This window comes from Agelaius tricolor, unplaced genomic scaffold (genome assembly GCF_023055355.1).
Source record: "Agelaius tricolor isolate 1412-34295 unplaced genomic scaffold, bAgeTri1.0.p SCAF_1, whole genome shotgun sequence".
Classification (NCBI taxonomy): domain Eukaryota; kingdom Metazoa; phylum Chordata; class Aves; order Passeriformes; family Icteridae; genus Agelaius; species Agelaius tricolor.
In genome coordinates, this window is record NW_027269261.1 from 3,441,386 (window position 1) to 3,464,122 (window position 22,737).

Genomic DNA, 22,737 nt, shown 5'->3' on the forward strand with positions numbered 1-22,737 from the left:
AAGTCGTGCTCCTTCGGCACTCTGGAAAAGACGCTCCCTCCTTGCTGTGGGAGAAAACAGGGCTGCTCCTCGGGATTCTGGAAGCTGCTCCTCGGGGTTCTCTGGAAGCCGCGGGGACTCTCCCTCAGGGTTTCCCGCCTTCGGGACGCGCGCGCCTCCCCTGAGGGTGTTCAGCCCTCAGCGCGGTGCGCTTCTCCCCTCGGGTGTTCGCCTCTCCACAGGTGCGCTCCCCTCAGTGGCACGAACCTCACCCCTCGAGTGCGTTCCTCCCCTTAGGTGTGCTCCCCCCTCAGGCGAGCTTCCCTCACCTCAGGTGTACTCCCCTCAGCCGCACAACCCTCACCTCAGGTGTGCTTTTCCCAGGTGCGCTTCCCCTATTCAGGTGCGTTCCACTCAGCGACACAACCCTCCTCTCAGGTGTACTCCCCCTCAGGTGCGCTTTCACCCCTCAGGTGTACTCCCCTCAGCGGCACATCCCTCACCTCAGGCGTGCTCCCCCTCAGGTGCGTTCCCCTCAGGTTCGCTCAGCTGTGCTCCTCAGCGACACAACCCTCCTCTCAGGTGTACTCCCCCTCAGGTGTGCTCCTCTCCTCTCAGGTGCGCTTCTCCCCTCAGGTGTGTTCCTCCCCCTCAGGTGGTACTCCCCTCAACAGCATAACCCTCACCTCAGGTGTGCGCCCCCCTCCTCAGGTGTACTCCCCTCAGCGACACAACCCTCCTCTCAGGTGCGCTCCCCCCTTCTCAGGTGTGCTTCCCTCAGCCACACACCCTCACCTCAGGTGTGCTCCCCCTCAGGTGCGCTCCCCTCAGTGACACGCACCTCACCCCTCAGGTACGCTCCCCCCTCCTCAGCTGTCCTCCCCTCAGCTACACAACCCTCCTCTCAGGTGTACTCCCCCCTCAGGTGTGCTCCTCTCCTCGTGTGCTCTCCTTTCAGGTGCGCTCGTCCCCTCAGGTGTGCTGCTCCCCTTAGGCGCGCTCCCCTCAGCGGCACGCGCCTGTCCTCAGGTGCGCGCCCGCCTCGCCGTCGCGCGCCGCCCCTCACGCGCCCGCCTCTCCCTCCCTCCCTTCCCCTCAGGCGCGTGCGCCGCCCGCGGGCAGGGGCGGGGCCTCCCGTTCGAACGGCGGCGGCGCCGGGCGGGAGCATGGCGGGGGCGCGGGCTCTGCTGCGGCAATGCCCGCTGCTGCTGCCGCAGGACCGCCACGGCACCGCCTACGAGGGCTTTGTCACGGCCCAGGTACCGCGGCCCGGGCGCCGCTTGGCCAGCGGACCTTAGTCCGAGGTGGAGGGGGGGTGCTTCCAGCCCTGCCGGGTCTGGGGAGGGAGAGTTCCCGCCGTGCCGCGCCTGGCTCTGACGGGGAAGCGCTTCCCGCCTTGCCGGCTCTGAGGGGTTCAGCCCTGCCGGGGTTCCTGGCTGAGCTCGCCGGGAATGTGAATTGGGGAGTGCCGTTTCCCGCCGCCGTCCCGCGGGTTTGCCCAGGGAACAGCTTCCTGTTAGGGAAGTTAGTTGTTAGTTGGGTTAGTTGTGCTGACAAAAGTGGTTTTGGGGCGAGGCTGAATGTGCCCGCGTTCATGGCCTGTGGTAAAAGTTGACATAAATGGCTGATGGTGGGTGTTTTCTTTTCATTTACTTTTGAGGCTTCAGCTGAAGCGGCTGCATCCTCCTTCAGGATGTGGAAAGCGCGGCGCAGGGGGCAGAACAGCGCCTGAGGCAGCGTGAGGAGCCCGGCTTTGCCTTCACTGACACTGCAGCTGTGGCTCCTTAAAATGCCACATACACCGAGCTCTGAACGGGTGCACCTTAATGTAGAAATAATGTGGGGCTTTATTCCTCTAAGTAGATGGCAAAAGACGTGGGCTGTGTCCACTAGCATTGTCAGAAATGTAGCTGACATTGAGATTGAAAGGAACCTCAGGAGGTCCTCTGCCTTAAGGAGTTGCTTTAGACCATTTGCAGCCGGGTTGGGAATATCTCCGACCAAGAGTGTGCAACCTCTTAGATGGCTTGTTCCAGTTTCTGATCCCCCCTTAACTATTTAAGATTTTTTTTCATTCCGTTTAGGTGATATTTCCTGTATTTCTGTCACCCGTCAGTGTGTGTCACTCAGATCTGGCTGTACCTTCTGTAGTCCTCCATGATCTCTCTTTTCTCCAGGCTAAATAGTCCAAGCTCCCTCAGGCTCTGCAGGCATGAGAGATGCTTTGAGCTCTTGGTCACCTTCAGAGCTCCTCCCTGGATTCACTCCAGTATGTCCATGCCTTGCTTGTGCTGGGAGCCCAGTACTCCCAACTTCAAGGTGTCCTGAGCTGGGGTAGGGTCTGGAATAAAAGTTTTAAGATCAGTTATCTGCCCCCTTTGCTTCGAGGCTTCACCGACTTTATTTCAGTTTTATTAAGAAAGTAGAAGGAGAACCTCAATAAGGACTGAAAATACAAGTAGGGGGTATTTAGAAGCTGCCTCATGTGGATTGCGCTAACAAGGAAAAAAATTAAATTTATGTACTTGGGGCTGCTTTTGTTTACAGTTTGTAAAACTCTGCTGAAATATGCTGTGGATCAGTGCCCAAGGTTCTTTTTAATGTAGCTGCTTTTATGATAAGCATCTGTTTTGTCTTACTGGAGTTGAAGACAAACTTCCATGTACAGTAGCATGTTTTGGATTAAATTATATGTTTTTGTCTTGTCCAGATTTGGATAAGGTTTATTATTATTATTTTTTCTCCTGAAAGGCGTTATGTTTGCTTTATGAAATGTGATGTACTGAAGAGTTTTTACTGAATATTGTGAATTAAAGGTCAAGAGTACTTCAGCTTCAGAATTAAAATCAACATTATTTGTACCTGTCACTCATACTGCTTTTTATCCCTAAGGAAAGAGATTCTGAATAATATTCCTGAAAGACAGAAAAGACACATTTTCTTTCTTAGTAGCTGATCTGATGGGGAATCATTCCCACAAGTGTCTAATATTTTTCTTTTCTGACCTTCTTATTAACTAAATACTTCTTTTCAAGGGTAGAAACTTCCACATCAGGATACTGCTACCAGTGGATTTGCAATTGAAAAATGCCAGGTAAGAGACTTTTATGGTAGCAATTTCTAAGTGTGATGTAACAAAGTTAATTTTGATAAAAGCAATAATGGATATGAAAATGAGTTATTCTTTTTTCCAATATCAGTGTTATTAATTAATTCTCACTGGTTTCAGCTTAACCTTTCAACAAAATTGCACAGCATCAGTGTTAATAAATGCTGACAATAAGCATTGCCTATATCAAAATATTTTGTTGTTAATTAACTTTGAAACATGTTGTAATTAATTGGTTGTATTTACATATATGAAGCAATATACTTGGGAAAAATTATATTTTTTATATAATTTGTATTTATACATCATTTCTATGTCACCATTTGGGAAACAGCAAATTCAGTGCAAAGTTGTAAATTTAAGTAATTATGTAAGCAATTTAAGCAATGATGGTTAACAGAGCTTTTTAACTTCATTTTCTGTTTGCTGTTTCTATTAATTGGTATGACCCAACTTACTTTAAAAGCCCTGTTCTTATTTCTGTGTTTATCCCAGCAGTCTGTGGGAAGTGGGTGAAAGAGGCTAATCCATGTACATGGATGAGCTTTAACTTTGTATTCCATAGCTCTGCCTGGGCCAGCCCGCTCCAAAGTGGGAGCAGATGTGGCATTCCATAGCTTTATTACATTCTAGGCTGGGTAATTAAAACTGCATTACAGGTAACTTTGACATTTTCTGGTTATCACTTTTAAATATTAGTGTATTTTATGAAGTTACACTCGCTTACAAGAATGATGTTGTTGTTTTCAGCACAGAATGGGCTTTTGCAGGTTGATGCTTAATTTTTAATGGGCTTTGGCATAGTGACATTTGGAAGTTTTAAGTAACTTTGAACAGAGTTTTAAAGTATTGTTTCCTTCCTTTGTTTTTTTCCAAGAAAAGCTGTTGTTAGAAGGCTTTCTGCTCTCTTTGAAAAATCATGTACTGTGAGTTTGAAATGTGTACAAACTCTGTTTGTCCAGGATAGAGTGCAGCTGGCATCTGAAGAGGATCCTGCACGGCTACCGGCACATTTTAAAGCAGGTATACAAGTTTAAAACCACTTCTTTAAATGTTGTTATTATTAAACAGTCTTAAATCTTTGTTTGTAATGATTCTGTGACATCTTGTGCTTGCACGCCTGTTCTAAAAGGATTAAAGAATCTTCCTTTCACTCTAGAGCCAAGATTTATTTTTAAATGTCTGAGGATTTACAAGTAAATATAATGAGAAATGGATGGAATTTAGTAAATATTTATTTTTATTCAACTTTTATTCTTTTTTTTGAGATCAGGCTATAACAATTTTAAATAAATGACTTATGACATTTTACTGGAATTTTTCTTTACTCTCTCAATTAGAACAGATTTTGGGTTGTTTTTTTTTAATGTATTTACTTTTTTACAAGCTGTTCACAATGCAAAGGAGAGAATTCACATTAATTATTAATAGACTCATTTCATTCTTGGGATCTAAATTACATCCCAGTATCCAAAGGAAGCTTTGGAGTGAGGATACAGAACCCTTGGAGTCCCAAGGAATACTTTGTTTCCAAGGAGGAGCCTTTGTCACAGGTGCTGCTTGAGACACTGTATCTCAGTAAATACATAAGTGAGTGCTGCCAGGGGATGGTTCATTCTCAGTAAAGTTTCCTGGAGCTTCTCTTCTGTAATTGGAAAATTTAAACATGTGGAATGCACTTGTTTTTTTTTTTTTTTTTATGTTTGGTTTGACAATACCAGAAAAACAGTTGGGCTGAACCACCAGAAGTTGCAGAAAATAACTAATCCTCTCTTTCCTCCAGAGGCTGCACAGCTGCCCAGATCTTGTCAGCTTTATGATGGAGCTGAAAACTGTTTTGGTGAGTGGCAGAATATGTGTGTGGGACATGGGATGCTCTTAGAGCTTTGGGTTTCACTTTCAGGGTTTTACAGATTACTGTTCCATAGATATATAGCTTTTTTTAAATTATTATTTATTAAGAAGAGGTGATTTTGTATATATGCTGTTCATGTAATAGCTGTATAAATATCCTTTAGGATTTTAAGTGACTGTATTCTTTGGAAGTTGGAAAAGATTTAAAATCCCAGCAAGGGATCTCAGTGGAGAGTCATCCTCTTTGCAGTGATTTTCTTGGAATTCCTGTTATTGTCTAGATGGTAAAGCAGGCTTGTAATTATACAATGGGCTCTACAGGCAGTGGATTGCTGAAGGTGCTTTCACCTGACTAACAATTTGACAAATAAATGCAGAAAGCTTTTTTTTCCCCCTAATATTTCAGAGGCTGCTGTTTATTCTTCTTCTAAAAAAGTTTTGCAGGTCTGGGGTTGAAGAGTAGCAAACCTTTAATCAACATGTAACTGAGAATTCTTATCAATTAGTAAAACATTATTCTGTGAGCATTCTTGCTGATGAATGCTTCATCCAACCTACTTTACTTTGGGAATAAAACACAGGAAGCATTCTTCAAAACCACAGCAGAAATTCCTCCTAGCATTACACTGCTGCTCTGCTATGCTTGGAATAGGCCTAAATAAGAATCTCTGGTTTGGAATGCTTTACAGTAGTTATTCCAATCTATTTGCCTACATACACAAGCACTCAGAAAATGAAAATGCTGTGAAAGTGTAATTCATTCAAAATAGCAAAATAGTGATTCTCACTGCAGAAAATGAAACCACTGACAATGGTGTAGGAGACCTGGGCAGGAATGATTGTTAAACTTGTCTTATAGATTATATTTTCATTTAAATTTATTTTATTTGAAATTATTAATAGTTTTATTCTAAATGTCATAAATGTATGTGTTCTGTAAGCATAGTTTTAGCTCAAATGCACTTTTAAAGAACAAGTAGCACAGCACAACTGAAACACATGGTTAGGGCTTCTTTTTCACAGTAACATTAACTTTTTGATAAAAAGTTCTTTTTGAAACATTACTACATTCTTGATGAGTGTCTGTACCAAAGCTTACTCCAAGGGATCCTGTGATGTTAAAACTGAGAAACTGATTTTGTTTTTTGATTGCTATATAAAGTTTATTTATATATATAGATATATATATGTATAAATATTAAAAATATGGGGAATATCATAGATATGTTTTCTTTTGTGGCAGTGGAGCCCAGGAGACAGCTGTGGGCTTAATAGAACCTTCCTTTGAAATGTTCTTTCAGTCAAGATGCTTAACTTCAGATTTATTAGCTGAAAAAGAAACACATTTGATATTTGCATCTGAAGACTCCGTTGTCAACATCTGTGGGGTTTTTTTAAATTGCAGATGTTTTCATTACCAGTATCTGAAGTAATTTACCAAACAGCTTCTTTGTCTGCTTTAGCTGGAGGCTATAACAAAACAAATGCAGTGTACAGTTAATTTTACATAAGCTTAATATTTCCAAATGAATTGCAAAAATCACATGGCTAAATAGATGCAAAAATATTGAAATTGCTCTTAATGATGTTTTTAATGTTCTTTTAAACAGGAAATTGCTTTAAAGAACACACAAGACCTGCACATCCCAAGGCCTCCAGAATACTACTCCTGTCTTGTCAGAGATCTAGAAATACTGGGCTGGAATAGGTATGATTATTTTAGTTCTTAACAAACATCATCTTTAGAATATCTGTTGCTCTTTTGTATTTGTGAGCTGAACATATCAAATGTACTTGTTCTGTTCATTTACCCTATTCAGAAACTGATTTTGCTTTGTTTTTAAATTAAAAACACCCAACAAACCTGTATCAAGACTAGGCATATTTTCTGTCTCAAATAACTGAGCTGAAAGGTGATACACTACTAAAAAATAATTTCTTCTTTGACCTGTAAACTACTGGTATATTAAACATATGTAATGTTAATATTTATAGTTCTCTTTTTCCCTATTTTGTACAGCTGGTTGTGACTAACCCTATAGATTGTGGGTGATCGTCATTTACCTTTATGCTTTCATAAAAGCATTTCATACTTTTTTTAGAATTAACATAATAATTTTTAAAGAACCTGCTTGTTCAGCACAAGGATATTCTTAGAGAAATTTATTATTTATTCCACAGAAAGGTAACTACCCAAAAAATTCATGAGTGGAGGGGAGAATGTGAAAGGCTCTCAACCCAAAACTTTAACAGGTGTATCTTGTGCTAAATGGAACAAAGAAGCCTTAGGTGTAAGAACAGTTTGGAGTTTTCCCACCTGATTTCTATATAGATAAACAACATGTGATTAACACTAAGTGGGTATTTCAAGGCCCACTTTTGTTTAAAGATTTAAAACACCCTTGAGAAATCAGCTGAAGCTTTTGTCAGTGGTTGCAATTGTTGATATGTAATTGTGCCATACTCACATTTCACACACTCAAGTCTGAGAATATTAGGTAAAATTTCTTAAACACGTGGGAAGTATATTTTCAATTATGTTTGCTCTCCCAAAATAGATAAAAAGCCAAAACACCAATGAAACAAAAAAAACACCCAAAATCTTGAAGAAGGGTTGGGGAAGTCAGTCAATGATCAAAGGACTATGCTGCACATAGGGAATCACATCAGGTTTACTCTGACTTGGAAGGAGAATAACCTGGACAGGCCATGTGAGCTCCATTAGCAAATCACACCTTTGATTTCAGAGTGCTTTTAGCACTGAAGTGACTCTCTAAGGAAGCCTCTTAACTGAGGCTGATTTTGAGTTGTGGGTGATGCTTTATTTGCATGGCAGTTAAGAACATCCTGCAATGATCTTTCCCCAGAGCTGCCTGTGTTTGGTGCTGCCAGTGAGGAGCAATCACTGCTCACACTTTGAGCTTTATTTAAGGATTTTTCTTAGGGAAAACCCTTGCTGCTTGTGTACCCCAGATTTACTCATTCCTGGCAAGTTTTGGGTCATGCTGGGAGCTGACTGCACCCAAAGCCAACTGAGAAATTGAAAGATTTGGGTTGGGGAGAGAGAGATTTTACTGCAGGAGTAAAGTTACAGGAAAGGCTTTTCTAATACTTCCCCTTAATCAAGCTGGCAGTGACAGTGTCCTGGAAGGCAAACTATCAGCTATAGGACCTGTAGGACTCTTATAGTACTCATGGGGATTCAAAAAGTTTTCCAGTATCTTTTAAGTCCATGTTATCTCAAAGCTCTTATGCATGATACTTTCCCATTTATTTCATACAATTTCATACATCTTCTGCTCTTGCCTTCTGCATTTCCAGGGAATCCTGCCTGGTCCTGTGCTCTCAGTCATTTGTGTGTCATGCTGAACTTCAGAGATTTACCTGAGGCTTTCCATCTTTATGCTGATTATTTTTTATTCCTTTTTAATTTTTTTTTTCTGTGATAAAATGACACAGCCTACAGAGGAATAAAAGTCTGTATAAGTGAAATATCACCTATCCTTATATGGTTATACAAAAAATGTGACTTTAAACTAAAAGAATCCATACTTTTCTTATAAATCAAGGTTGAAGTGGTCCAAACAAGATGAATGTCAGAACAGGTAAAATCCCAGACACCTTGGTAGCATCCCTTTAATTTATGTTTTCCTTTGCTGTGGCTCTTTGCAGCACAGTGCTGCAGGCAGCAGTTGTGCTTTGGTGTGGACACTGCTGCATTTTTCACTGCAGTTTCCATGCTGGGCCTTAGCTGCTGCTTTAGGAATCCCCCAGCCCAGGAAGCAGCACATGGAGGGGTGGTATAGAGGTGGTTTCTCATCTTTATAAAACTCTGATGCACTTTTGAGGTAAAGTTGGAACAAAGCAGGAATAATGATGTTTTTCCCCCCAGTTTGAGGAAGAATCCTCTAATTCTTTGAAAGTATATCAAGTTTAACTGGTTCCAGTTGAATTACACTTTTATCAAGACTTGTCTTTTCTTTCAGCTGTTGTGGAGAACTACTCCCAGAAATCTTCAGGTCTCTTTAATATTGCATTAATCAGCATGAAATATGAAATAATCTCTCTCTCCCTTCTTACTACCACTACTGCTTTTTCCATGAGTATTTTTCAGTTCCCTCCTATTGAGGCTATTTCTTTTATATAGACAATTTTCTTCTTTTCACTTCCTTCCTAGGGATGTGCAACCCTTTAGTGTACATCTGCTTTTTCTTCCACAAGCCTCTACAACTCTGTTGCCAGCTTCACTTGAGAGAACCATGTGACTTTTTCTAGTATGTAGTGGTTTAAAAAAAATAAATGTTGCTTAGGCCAGCAAGCAGATGCTCTCTCTGAACTCTGCTAGGCCTTTCCATCAGTCTGGGTGATAAGTTGTGCAATTATCTTGGACTGCTTTTTATCTTTACACAGGAATGACATAGTAAAAATGCCAAAATATCCACATGCCCATTTTACTGGTAAATATATGGGGAGGTTTGAACCTTTTTGGCAATTGTTGACACTACTAAGCAGAATCCACCTGTAGAGAACAATATATTTTACAATTGTATCCATCTTCATTGTGGTGGGAGACATGAACCAGTGACATCTTAAGCAAAGAGTCAGAAGTTTTAAAACTTTTTCACATTTAGTATGTACTTTCTGCTTGCTAGGGTGCATGAATACAGTGTAAAACTGTCATGAAATGAAGGCAAATCATCATAAATAACTCATTTTGTACCTGTTCAGGTACTATTTTCTGCAGAAAATCAAATTTGGAATATGAACCAATATGCACTGAATTTCCCACAGTAATAGTATTGATAATAAAAGAGAACTTCATTGGAGAGAAAAGCAAATCAAGAGCATAAAAATCTCATAGAGTAAGAAACTGCAGAAATGGATCAAAGATTTGACAGGAAGTTTAATGTGTACATAAGTAGAGGCTGACAGGAACATGCTGTGTGTGTCAAAGGTTCCGCTGATGGAAAACTGCAACACGGTGCTCACTGACCACAGCGTGAGCCCTGACACACACTGTAAATAACCCTGAGATATATGGCTGCATTAAGCACTAGCCTGGTGTATTAACAGCAGTAAATCTGCAGCAGCAGAAATGCTTGGCATATAGGTCTCCTTCTGATTAATATTTGTAACAGACTAATCAGGGTGTAGCAAACTGCAGGGCTCTGAGAGTTTTCTTCTCTCTTCCAGAGTGGCCTATGTGGACACTGGGCTGAGCACGGTCAAGTTAAAAGCTGAAGATTCTTGTGGTCGGCAGCATCTCATCACTCTCAAGTTAAATGCGAAGGTAAATTGATGTGGGGCAAAATATCTTGAGGCTTCCTTGAAATATATCGATTTTTCTTAATTCATTGGGATTTTAGAGGGTTGGTTTGCTTGCTGGTGTGTCTGTTCTGCAAAGTAATAGGTCAGTTAATTTTTTTTTCATGAGTTTTCAGGCTAACTATATTTAAAATTAATATTGGATTATGGTTATCTGTAAGATGCATCTGTGCATTACATGAAAAACACTTTGATATTGTACTCATTTTACTGGATTACTGACAAAGCCATCTGGGAGACTTTCCTTCATTATCACTCCATCCAGAGACTGTGCACAGAACAAGAATTAGAGGATGTTGGGTTAGTTATTAACAAGTCTTGCTGTTAAAGTCAGAGATGTAAAGATTTATGAAAAACTGAAGTCAGTCAGAAAAATTATTTCTTTTTAGTCTAAATAAATGTCTCATTTTGACAGTACTTGCAAATCAAACCCATGGCATTTGCAGAAACAGAAAAAATTTAATTCTTCCTGGTACTTATCACTGAACTCAAATTACAACATTTCTTCATAGAATGTCTTATTTCAAGGCATAAATCTCCCACCAGAGACTGTGAATATCCAGGCTGTGTGGTGGCAATTGCCTGGCAATAACTGTTGTCTTCAGAAAATCAGTCCAGGGGAAAAAGGGATCTAAAAGTGTCTGGATGTTGTTGTTTGGGACTATCTGTGGTCCATCCTCTCAAGTTTTAATCTTGAAAGCATGAGGAAGGGACATGGTATTACAGGATGAAATCTACCCTCACAGGCATCCTGTATTCCTTTACAAACCAGGAGGTTTTTTTAAAGTTTTTTAGTCTTACATTACATGAACAAGCTTTACCTTTGTAGGGGAAAAATACTGTTTGGGAGTGAGTGTTGCTGAAGTGGATTTTTAGAAAGAGTAAAACTGTCCTACATGCAGAGAGTAATGAGTCCATAATTAATTTGCTAGTCAGGCCATTATTAAATTGTTGAAAAAATCTGTTGAAAAAATTTCACTGTTGAAAAAATCCATCTGGAAGTACAATTATGGGCTATTTAATGTGCAAGGAGAGGAACCAGGTTTTGTTGTTTATAAGGGATAAATATGCTTTGTGTGACACTAGAAATTTGGTGCAACCTGTTGCCCTAAGGCTTTTTTGCTCTTAGGACAACAGAAGTAAAGTATTTTAACTGTTTGAAAGTATAAAAATGCAGAAAAAATTACAGTGCAATATTAATTTTTCCCAAGCAGCTGCCATGGTCAAACTGGCACTGGTGCATTGGCTGGTTCTGGTCAGCCTTAACTTAGCAGTGTCCTGAAGGAATGGAGATTCCCATTTTCTGTCCTTGTACAAGCTTGTGGGGTTTTTTGATAGTAATAAAATAGCTGAATACTCCTCATGTGATAGTAATAAAATAGCTGAATACTCCTCATGGCAGAAAAAACACCATCTAACAACTAAAGATGTATAGAACAAAAAGATTAGATTATCAGGCTTGTCTGTTTTAATAAGTAATCATCCTTTTTCTTTTTGTTTTCATTTTTTTCATTTTGTTTTCAAGTGTTTTTGATGATGAAGGATCAATTGCTTGTCCTTTTTAAACCATATCTGGCATTTAAACTTGCCAGACAAAATCTGTGTGTGAAATACTGTTTTGGTGACCTGGGGATTTGATTTGCCTTCATACACACAGACACTACATTTGAGAAGATTTGGCTGAAGTCTTTTTTGGGAAGGCATTTCTTTTGATAACATGCTTTAATAAAAGTGTGTTTATTTCTGTTATGCTGTTTCTTTGATTAAGATCAGTGCAGGAGCATTTCAGACCCCAAGGCTTCAAATAGGCCACTGGAAGGATTTGCCTGATGTGCAGTAATTGAGACACTTTGGTAATTATCTGAATGATCTGGCAAGGGCTATGAAAATGCTTTCTCTAGATAAAGTTAGCTGCATGCTCAGAAAACCAATATAAATATTGTATTTAATAATTGCTTAAATTGGCCTAAGAAAGGTAGGATGATTTCTGACACACACATTTGATTGTAACTGTAATAAGCTGTCATGGAGTTATCAAACCTTTTGTAGTTTGTTTTGATTTTTTTTTTGGTTTTTTTTTAATACAGCCTTTTAAAATTTTTTCTTATTGTTATATCTTAATTTGGATTGAGGGTTTTTTATTATTTTGGATCTATGTTCACTCATGTCTTTTTAAATAGTTAAGTACTCTGCATTACTTTCAGTTTTAAAAAACAAAATGTTACCATTCAGAACAAATAGTTCAGCTTAAATGAAAATTAGTTCTTGACTCATGGAAGGGTTGTTTGATTTTTAAGCTTTGGTTTCTAGTATGTATAATTGAGAAGAAATTTTAAAAAATATTTCATGTTTTATTTCTTAAGGTTTCTTTAATGTTCCTTTGTGACCACTGAACACAGAAAATTGGGATTCTCCTGCCTTTACTAAATACTGATGTATAAAACATTTACATGTAGCTTTCTTCTTTAAATGATAATTAACATTCATAACTATTCCTGAAAATGCTTTACATACTGTTTCCTCTCAGAGCCAAGTTCTCAAGATGCTTGAAGTGCTCGTATTTTGTTATCAAATTTGGCAGCTGAGTATCAGTCTGACTTTAAATCACTAACGAAAAAAAATCCCAAACTCTATTTTCTTTCCCTCCCTCAGTATCCCACAGAACCACCAGATTGCCTTGTGGATTTTCCTGTTCCATTTGCTGTTTCCTGGATGCCACAGGTAACTGCTGGACTAGGCAGCTTTTTAAAATAAAAATACATATGCAATGGAGGGGTGGTAACAAGGGGTTGGCTTTGGTTTTTAACTCCAGCTTTTCTCCCTGTGTGCATTTTATTTCTGTACATGCTCATGAAAATGGAATAGCACTGCATTCCATATTCCTTATCATAGTACCTTAAATATCTTTCTTGCCATGAGATGTATCTTGCATGTTGTGTGTACTGGTTGGGGTTTTTTTAAGCTGTTCATATGACAGAAAATTCTCTAGGAATTATGGTGGGAAAGTGAAAAGGAAGTGAAATGTAGAAAAAATTATTGTCTTCTAGAAAAGAAACACCCTCTGAAGTTGACAGACATTGAAAAAAGGAGTTGGTTTTCCTATAGAGTTTTCATAACTTAATAAAACTTTTCCAGTTATAATCAATATAGGAAAGTATTTAATGAAATTCTAATTTCGTAGTTTAACTGATATTGCTGCTATGAAAAACCACAGTCTTTTGTAAGTGTTTCACATTATTTCATGTACCTTTCTTCCTGAATGGTGCATGTGTGCTTTATTAAATGAATTTAAATGTGACCACTCAGATACAAGTTAATTTGAATTATATGTAGAAAATAATTGATATTTCATTTAAATTGGGAAAATAGTTTTTACATAAATAATTGTATCTGATAATTTTAACTCTCACAAGGGTTTCTACCCAGCAATAAATAAAACTTACATAGGAACATGGCTGGGAGGTTGCAGCAGGATGAATTTAAGCTGGGCATATAATTTTTCTGCAGAGCTCAGGGTTCTGTGTGTCACCTCAGACCCACTAATATTGAGAGGAAATAACTGCAAGGATCAACCACTGCAAATGAAAAATGTATTTATTTATTTATGTAATTTTAGGTTTTGATTCTCTGATATGGTTTGGAGCAGTTTAAATAAATGTTTTTCCCTTGAATTTTACTGGAGTCCCTACACTCTGGCCAGGATTTCAAGTGCTGTTTTTAACCTCAAACTTAATATATATTTTCAACAGTGTTTTATTAATTTTACAGCCTTGCAATTTATGTTGCCTCAAATTAACAACATTTCAAACATCCCTGACAGTGACTGCTTCTCTGTGTTTACTGTTAGTAATTTTAAAGACGGACTCGTGTTTTAATAAAATGTTCTGGAAAAACCTGACATGGAGCAGCCTTTGACAAGTTGAAAATGGGGGTGGATATACTGATACTGGCACTACAGCCAAGGAAAAATCCTCTGTTAAAAATACAACAGTCTGATGCTTAAAAAACCTTCTTCCAGTTAGAATTACCTGGGGACTACTTTAAAACATGAACAAAAGGTGTTTGTGTGTAAGGGAAGAGCCTGTTCTGGAATCATGAGACGCTAATTCCAGCTGCAGAGAGCCTGCTCTACTCCTGAACCAAATACCAGCGGACAGAAATGCTTCAGCTGTACAGCAGCTTTTGCAAATTGACCTTTTGTGTGGGGGTGACATGAACCCAACACTTGTGGGGACAAATGGCTTTGGTAATTGTGTAAATTGTGTTTATTTTCCAAATGTGTGGGAATCACTGTGGCAAGCAGCCCTCACACCGTGATAAAATATGGGTTAAGCTTAGATAATGCTGCAACACCACTGGCAGCAGAATTCAGCAGGCACTCAAGTGCAGGAAAATTTTGGTTCCTAAAAGGGAAAAAGAACAGGCTACACCTCTGCTCTAGTGAAATAATGTGGTGTTTTGGTACCAATTGGTCTTAAACTTTTATTATTACACCTTTAAAGTATAAATTGACAAGGCTTAACTAAATTGGTGCAATGGCACTATTAGAATATAAACTCCTATGAAAGAAAATATAAATAGATTGCAGGTAATTGATTTTTCTTTCCCACCCCCTGTGTGTGCTGCTGCCTATTTCAGGCTCATGGATTTTAAACTTGAGGGGTTGTTGGCTTTTTTTTTTCTTCTTTTTTTTTTTTTTCCCTTCCGTATAATAATAGACATGGCTTTATGGCATCCATATTAAAAATGGGTAATTTTCCTTATGGTCCCTGTCTTCCTGCTGGGTTGATAATGTTTTGATGTATTTTTCTTTTGCTCTGATGAGAGGTCTGCTGCTGCTGCTCTGACATATTCATTTGGATGAATAATTATAACTTGCACAATGTCAAGCTGAAGATGGTGGGGTTTTGTGCGTCATGACAAGCCCAGTAGCCAGTGCAGGTGTCTCACAGCATGAGCAGCAACAGCCAGTGGATTCTGGCTCAGAGGAGACGTTTTAGAGTAGTAAGAAATCAGCACCAAGGGCAATGCTGCTGCTGCTGCTCCTGCTCTAAGTGCCAAATAAATGCAGAGTGCTTCTCAATGACAAGTGCAAGAACATCTACTTATTTCTGTTATAGCCTTTTTCTAAAGAACCAGACAAATGTGCTGTCTCCAGTTTTCGCACACGCTGGAAGTGCAGTTCTGCAGATTCAGGGTGTCTCATGTCAGGGTGAGGTTTCCAGGCTGACCACTGCCCACCTGGCTGGCTACATGAAGGTCATGGGAGTGGAAATTAATGACTAATGAGGTCATGCAGCAGCCAGCAAGGAAACGGGAATGCAAGGTGCAGAAGGTGGAGTGCTGGGAATGAGATTATTCTTGGGTTATTTAGATGAAAACACAATAAAAAGCATCGTAATTGTGCTTTTTCTTGGCAAAGGAACTTCACAGGCACCAGCTGTAAATGCAGAAAATGGAGATGGTTGACAAGACACTTTATAAAGATTTCAGGCTTGTGTCTTGGCTTGATTTCTGTTAAGGAGAGGGGAAATTGTTAAACTGCTGTTGATGAGAAAGTGTTTCCAAACAAATCTAAGGAATCATAAATTCTTTAGGTGGTCCCTTTTCCATTTAATGACTGTTTGCTTTATTAAATTGTGTTTTATTTATTAATTCATGAAGGGCAAGAAGGTAATGGTACCTATAGTTTAGGCTATTTCACCTTTCTTATTAGGGGGCTTTGCAGTTGTTTTGATTTTGGATAAACAAATTTTGTGTTAGGAAGAATTTTAGCCAAAAAATCTCAGAATAAAGATTACATTTTTATCTGTTTTTGAAAAATAATTTGCAATCAGTTGTTCCGTATTTATCTTAATTGGAACTTTTTTTACTACCATTTGACTACTATTTAGTTCATCCAGGATTTGGAGCAGATGCTTGAAATTTGGCAGAACAGCCATATAGGTTACAGCACTTCTTAGGAGTTCCTGAAAGGCTTCATTGGTTTTTTGGCAGGCAAAGACTCGAGATTTTGTCTTTTTTCTTCCCAGCCTCTGTGGCTCTAGAAATAAGAACCAAGAGTAGAGGGAGATTTTATTCCCATTTTTTCTTATGCCTTTGATTGGAGGGAATGGTGTATGGGCAGTAAGGGTGGGCTTGGGAGAAGGTTTGAATTGAAGAAGAAAGGAACTGGCATGAGGAGGTCCTGGTGATGAGGGGGAGATGAGAGTGCAGAGGATAGAAATGGAAATAAAGAGGTTGAGAAATCTCATGATACTTTCCTGGTAAAAGAGAAGGTGTGTTCTCCTTGCAGACAGGGAGGTCCAGGGTATCTGATTTTCACATCCTGGACAAAGTCAGTGGTGGGAATGGATGTGGGATCCATGGATCTGATAACAGAGGTGACATTGGGGTCACAGTTCCTGGGACCCATCAAAGCCAGTGTGTTTATGGAGGATGGAGGAACCAGTTTGGCTTTGTGAGTGCTTTTACAGCGAGGGTGAGCAGCACTGACAGCCTGAATGAGGAATGTCTTGTTTTCCAAGGAATTTTGACATATTTCACACAAATTCTAATTCGTTTGTACAAGGGGGACCAGGAAACAGAGTTGTGCTGTTTGACGTTATTAACAATGGTCCTGGTGTAATTTAGACCAAAGAAAAGCAGGATCTCAGGCTGTTCTAAAAGTGCTGGGCAGCGACCAAAAATTAGTTGGTTAATCAAATAAAAAGGAATCTTGGAGTTTTCATGGTTTGCATGACAAGCAGGTGATGTATTTAAATAGCTATAGATACATTTATGTATAGAGCAGGAGACAGCTGGCAACATCAGTGAAGCATGCAAATAAGATCAAATGAACAGTGTAGGAAAAAAAAAGATTTAACTACCTTTTTAAGGAACATCATTGAAAAATTACAATTAGTATTAAAATTAATTGGATTTTAAAACTTATCTGTGGGTTATAATCCCTTGATGTTTCTTTTTTCTAGTGAAACCCTTTGAATTCCCGGAAGATAAAGATAAAAATGATTATTAGAGGATTTATCTGTATGTGATATAGAAAAATGTAAAAAATCAAAATGGAAAGCAACTGTTGCAAGTACCAGAAAATTATGCTATTAATTTAAGTGTCATCAGAGCACAAAAGATCACATTTCAGGACTGTGTGAAAATTATTAAAATACTGGAAATAATAGTACTTAAGATGAAGATACTATACTCTAAGATGTGGTTAAGTGACTGACACTATTATATCACTTCAGGTATTATAAAAGTAACAAAATGCTTTTAAAGATAATAAGCGTTACATTTTGAGATTGGCAGAATTCACACTTCTCTGCTTAGGTGCTTTCCTACTTTAATATAATTTAACAACAGCAGGAAAAAATGTAGCATTTTATTTCCAAGCTACGCCGTTTCCTTCTAAAATACACAGGCACAAAATATAAAAAGTTATTATGTAGAAAAATTCTATTTCTTCATCTGAGAACACTCAGATAATTTGCTGCTCTTTGTCCAGGTGAGAAAGGGAGAATATAATCACTACAGATTAAAGGAAACTGTTCCTTCTGTATTTTGTTTAATTCATAGAAAAATACCTGTCTGAGAACAGAATGTTTAATTTGCTTTTTCTTTTGGACCTCAGAATATCTGAAATCTGTCCCTCGATGGGCATCTGCACCTGCAAAGGATTCCCTTGACCACCAAATGTTTTCTCTTCTTGGAGAAGTCTTTTCCTGGGGAAATGGTGATTTCTTTTTGCCCACTGATAATTTCAAAAGATTTCTTGAGCGTTGCTGTCCTGTATATTGTCCTGTCTAATGAAAGATATTTCTGATTCTGTGTAATCCACTCTCAAATATTGAAATCCCCCATGTGTAATCCTCTGCTTATTAAATGGTTTCTCCTTTTTATGCCTTATTTACAGGGTTTGAAAGCTGATCTTAAGCACCTGTTTTTATACTGCTTAATTTTGAGATAGTGATCAGGTTGTTAGGTGATATTCCATGTTTTTCTGCTATCACAATACACTGGGACACACACATGGATTTCAACACTCCTTAAATGAATAAATTGGTTTTTAAATATTCTCTCAGGCTGCTGGTGGAAAGTCAATGAAATCTGTTTAAATTTCTTGTTTTCTTAGAACTCCTTAATGGACATTTACAACCAGTTCCTGGCAGCATTGGAATCCCTGAAGGAATTCTGGGATGCCCTTGATGAAATCGATGGGAAGACATGGGTGCTTGAGCCAGAAAATCCCACACGGAGCGCTACAACCAGAAGAATTGCAATAGGTAGGAAAAGATTTAAAGGGATACAGTGGATTTGAGAACTAAAACTCAGGGAGATGTTTTGTTTTGCTTGTCTCATCAGATGGTGCTTCTTTGGGTTTAGGAAAGGAAAGGCAGCACTTAATACCAAAGATCAAACTCCTCTTTTGCATATTAAAAAAAATAACAGAATGCTGATCCTGTTTGGGAAATTCATTACAACTTTCTGGTGTCAGATAAATGAAAATTTCTGCAGGAAAACGTTGTGTATTTGTGAATTATGAACATGGAACTGTCAACAGCTGAGCTCTTACATGGTAACCTTAGAAAAATCAGTATTTGTGAAAAATCAGTATTTGTGAAAAATCAGTATTTGTAAAAAATCAGATTAGGTGAAGCCCTTACCTCAGTCACAAATTCCAGAGTTTTAAACTTTACATTCATCCTGTCCTGGAGTGGAAGGATTATTAGAGTGCAGCCCAAGGGGAAAAAGGGAGTTAAAGGAGGCAAGGGGAAAGGATAGAAATAAAAAAGAAATGAGGCCTCCCTGTCAGGACCTCAGTTGTAAAATGTACCTCAGTTTATATGCTGATGTCTGGCATTTTAAGGTCTTAACATACATAGGAAAAGGAATTTTATGAGTATAAAAATCCACATCACCAATAGCAAATGGTAGAAATGTGAGAATACAGAGTGGACCCACGTTGTCCCTGACAGCTGTAGAGGCAGGGAGGAAGGAGCTGGAGGGAAGGACAGGAAAAGTTTAGCAAGTGGCTGGAATGGTGTGGGTCAGGCACCACTTTGTGTGCAGTCAGGGGGCCTTTGTCCTGATCCTGCTGCCCTTTGCTACAGGCCAAGGAAAAGGGAAGAAAAGCCTCAAAAAGTGCCTCAGAGCAGCTGAGCAGAGGAGGGACAGGGCTTTGAGCCCTTTGTCGTCAGGCACAGAGAACCCTCAGCTACCACTGAACTTTGATTTCATTCATTCCCACCTCTTCCAGGATGGAAAGCTTAACACAGCTTTAATTACAGAAAAGGTTGGGTTTTACCTGGGCTTGTTCAGAGGAGACTCTGCTGTGATGTTTTGGAGTTGCTTCCCTCTGAGGAACATCCCCTTCCAGGGATGGTGGGGGTCTTGTAAAGCCAAATATTTGCTGTTTCAAAAATACAGCGTTGTTGTCTCAGTCCTGGAATTTGCTGGGGAGGGGACTGACTTCTGCTGCTAATATTGGGTTTGGGTTTCTCTTTTTGACTAGAAAAGATAAAAATGAATTAGTAAGTTACATGTCTCTACCTTTAAAGTTTCACCAAGATTTTGGATAGATGTTGTCATCTAGCTTGGGTTGATTATATTTCTTTCTGAATAAATGTAAAGGTTAAGCCAAGTTTAAAAGAAACACAAGCCTGACAGGTTTAATTAAACAGTTGCTACTTTTAATTACACTTTGTGGAAAAGTAAGTATTTGCTATATACTGATATTTTGTGCAATCATTTGGGTACCTCCCAACTTTGTTATTATTTTTCCTATCGAAACCCAGCCTGAGTTAACCAATTTAAAACTGCCTTTAAAAATTGTTCCTTTTTCAAATCCTTGACTGCAAAGCTTCCCCATGGCCTTGCTTTCTCCTTTCAGGGAACAATGTCTCAGTGAACATAGAGGTTGATCCTCGCCATCCAAACATGCTTCCAGAGTGTTACTTCCTTGGAGCAGGTCACGGTAAGGCAGCAAATTCCACTGGTTTCTCCTCTGGACTCAGATCTCCACCTGAAACCAAGGGAGGCTCACTGTGGTGATGCCATCATTCCTGTCTGTTGTTTGCAGAAGTGAACCCTCTGAGAACTAAACTCAACAACAACATGCACTTGTGGTGAGTGGCCCTGGTAAAGCAGGCTGGAAACCCAAATGGTGTTGCCATTCCTCATGTGGGTTTTTCTCTCCCCTCTCCCACCCACAGGGATCCAGAAGTCAGTTTGTTACAGAACTTGAGAGAGCTCCTAGGAATTGATTTTCCATCTCGTGCTGTGTTGGAAAAAAGTGTAAGTTGGTTTTGGTTAATGACCAGTCGTTATTGCTGAATAAGTCACATTTAAATGGTCACTTTCTAAGAGCCAGGGACAATCAGGGACTTTTGAGAGGTAATTGGATTAATTCATTGTCACAAGGACTTCTGAACTTCAAGCAACAGTTGTCAGAGCTTGTTAACCTTTGATTAGAGGTGCACACTTCCCTGTGGCCTTATAGCAGTGAGGGCACTGATAACAGGCTCCACTATTAAAAGGAAAAGAGGATGTTCCACAGTGGCTAATGAGATGTGGAAAATCCAAACATTCTGTTATGGATGTTGATGACTTCAGTTCTAATTAGGTGGAACTGCTTAGAGGGGACAAGAGGCCATCCAAATACTGGTGCATTTCAAACAAACTGGGAACTAATTTTTGACAATACTTTAACTCTGGATTACGAGCTTTGCTTTCACTCAGGAAGCTTCTATATTAAGATCTGATCTGTGTCTAATGACACATCATAGTAGTTAATAAACAAAAAGTGCTCAAAAGTATGAAAACGCTTGTTGAATGAGATGTAATTCAGTAAGGGATGAAATAGAACCCAGTCAAGTCTTCCACACCCGGAACCCAGTGTCACTCTAAGCCATTGTGGCATAAACGTGTATATCTTAAAAGCAAAAAATGGTAATTCTAGCCAACAAAAACCGCAAAAGCAAAACCACAGGTGAAGCTGTTTGTGTGTGAGCAGCCCAGCCCTGCCCCACAGCCGTGCTGTTGTGTTGCAGGACTTTGCCAAGGACTGTGGGATCTGCTACGCCTATCGGCTGGAGGGCAGCGCGCCCGACCACGTGTGTGACGATCCTCGCTGTGGGCAGCCTTTCCACCAGGCCTGTCTCTATGAGGTAAAGGGACCAGGGGCACAAACTGGCATCAACTGGCTGGCACCTTCTGCACAACAAGCACTGGCCACTTACATTCTGCATTAAGCAAGAGGAACATTGTGGCAGTCACGTGTCCTGTCACCCCCAAATTCCTACATGAGAGCTCTCTGGGAAAGGGAAGCACAGGCTGACTTTGCATGCACCCTTTCAGATGTTCATCAGCTGAACTCTGGTAATTAAGAGATGTTTCTTTAATTGGAGATGAAACCAATGTGACTTTAACCCACTTCTTGTGTTGCAGTGGCTACAAGGCCTTCCTACCAGCAGACAGAGCTTTAATGTCATCTTTGGTGAATGTCCCTATTGTAATAAGGTAAGGAAAGCCAAGGAGTAGGAGTGAACTAGAGTGGAAAAGGCAGATGCATCAGTGTTTAACAGTATAAAGACAGCCCCACACTAATGCCAGGGTAATTAAAGACCACGCTGCAATGTATTTAATACTTTTTAAATGTCGTAACAAAAGGTTCAGTTACAAACAACAAAAAGAATCTCAACATTTATAACAGAAGCCAACACAAATAGTTCAGCGATTCCATAACTATTGAGTGCAGATGAGAACTTGCCTGTACAAGACATGTACTGACAGGATTATTTAAAAACTTCTTTTTCAAGCCCCTGACACTGAAATCTTCAATGAAGAAACTCTAAAAGCTGCATAGTAGGAGCACCACTGCACTCCCACTGAAGACACAGGAAGAGCAACATCAAAGCAGATACAAGGACAGGACAATGAGCAGCAGAAGCACCAGAACAGCTGCAGTGTAGGGGTAGGTTTGATCAGCAAATGCCAGCCTAAACACAGCAGAGAGAGAGGGAGTGGTGTCAGCACCAGGCTGGGATGCTGCTGCAGGAGCTGGAGCTACAAGGTGATTGTGTTTCTTTCGGAATTCTGAGAGTATTCTGTAGGGGCCAAATGGTGGCAGCTCTCTTGCAGTGTCTTCCTGCAGGGGAAAAATAGCTGTGATTATAAAGCTAATATGAAGTGAGATGTGAATCAAAAAACCAGAGATGCCATTGAGGTACTTAAGTTATCCTAGAGAAAGCATTACAATCCTTACAGAGTCTTACCTCTGCAATTTGCACTTGCATGGATATTGTATGGTAAGTGTGTAACATAAGGCATGGTTAAACACCTCCCGAAGAGTCATAGCTCTATTTACTATTGAAGTCTACAGCTGAAATTCTTCTTTATCTTTGACTTGTTCCTAAAAACGTTTAATATATTCAATCTCTCCTGTGTAATAAAGGTTTATCCTGGAAACTCAAGAC

At 39.6% G+C, this 22,737-nt stretch overlaps 2 protein-coding genes across 3 annotated transcripts in view; one reads left to right on the forward strand and one right to left on the reverse strand.

The window, feature by feature from the left end:
* Positions 1-1,108: 1,108 nt before the first annotated feature.
* On the forward strand, positions 1,109-22,734 carry FANCL (FA complementation group L). Its single transcript, XM_071445665.1, has 14 exons — positions 1,109-1,238; positions 3,015-3,073; positions 4,051-4,111; positions 4,872-4,928; positions 6,553-6,650; positions 10,136-10,232; positions 12,920-12,988; positions 18,396-18,546; positions 20,154-20,237; positions 20,343-20,388; positions 20,476-20,557; positions 21,313-21,429; positions 21,710-21,781; positions 22,081-22,734. Exons 1-14 carry the CDS (start codon positions 1,146-1,148, stop codon positions 22,114-22,116), a joined length of 1,122 nt encoding a protein of 373 aa, XP_071301766.1. The 5' UTR covers positions 1,109-1,145; the 3' UTR covers positions 22,117-22,734.
* VRK2 (VRK serine/threonine kinase 2) overlaps positions 21,880-22,737 on the reverse strand; it is a 37,069-nt gene continuing 36,211 nt past the window's right edge. Inside the window, exon 14 of one of the 2 annotated variants that reach the window (XM_071445453.1) lies at positions 21,880-22,409. In XM_071445453.1, coding sequence (XP_071301554.1) covers positions 22,173-22,409 — 237 coding nt within the window. In that variant the 3' untranslated portion in view covers positions 21,880-22,172. The remainder of the gene's footprint in view (positions 22,410-22,737) is intronic. The other variant, XM_071445539.1, reaches the window with a different exon arrangement.

What these genes read in the sequence shown, in the direction of transcription:
- FANCL (XM_071445665.1), top strand. Translation starts at nt 1,146, where the DNA reads ATGGCGGGGGCGCGGGCTCTGCTGCGGCAATGCCCGCTGCTGCTGCCG. An exon ending in TGGAGCTGAAAACTGTTTTG is followed by an intron (nt 4,929 to 6,552) that starts GTGAGTGGCAGA and finishes TCTTTTAAACAG; the next exon opens with GAAATTGCTTTAAAGAACAC. An exon ending in GTGCTGTGTTGGAAAAAAGT is followed by an intron (nt 20,558 to 21,312) that starts GTAAGTTGGTTT and finishes GTTGTGTTGCAG; the next exon opens with GACTTTGCCAAGGACTGTGG.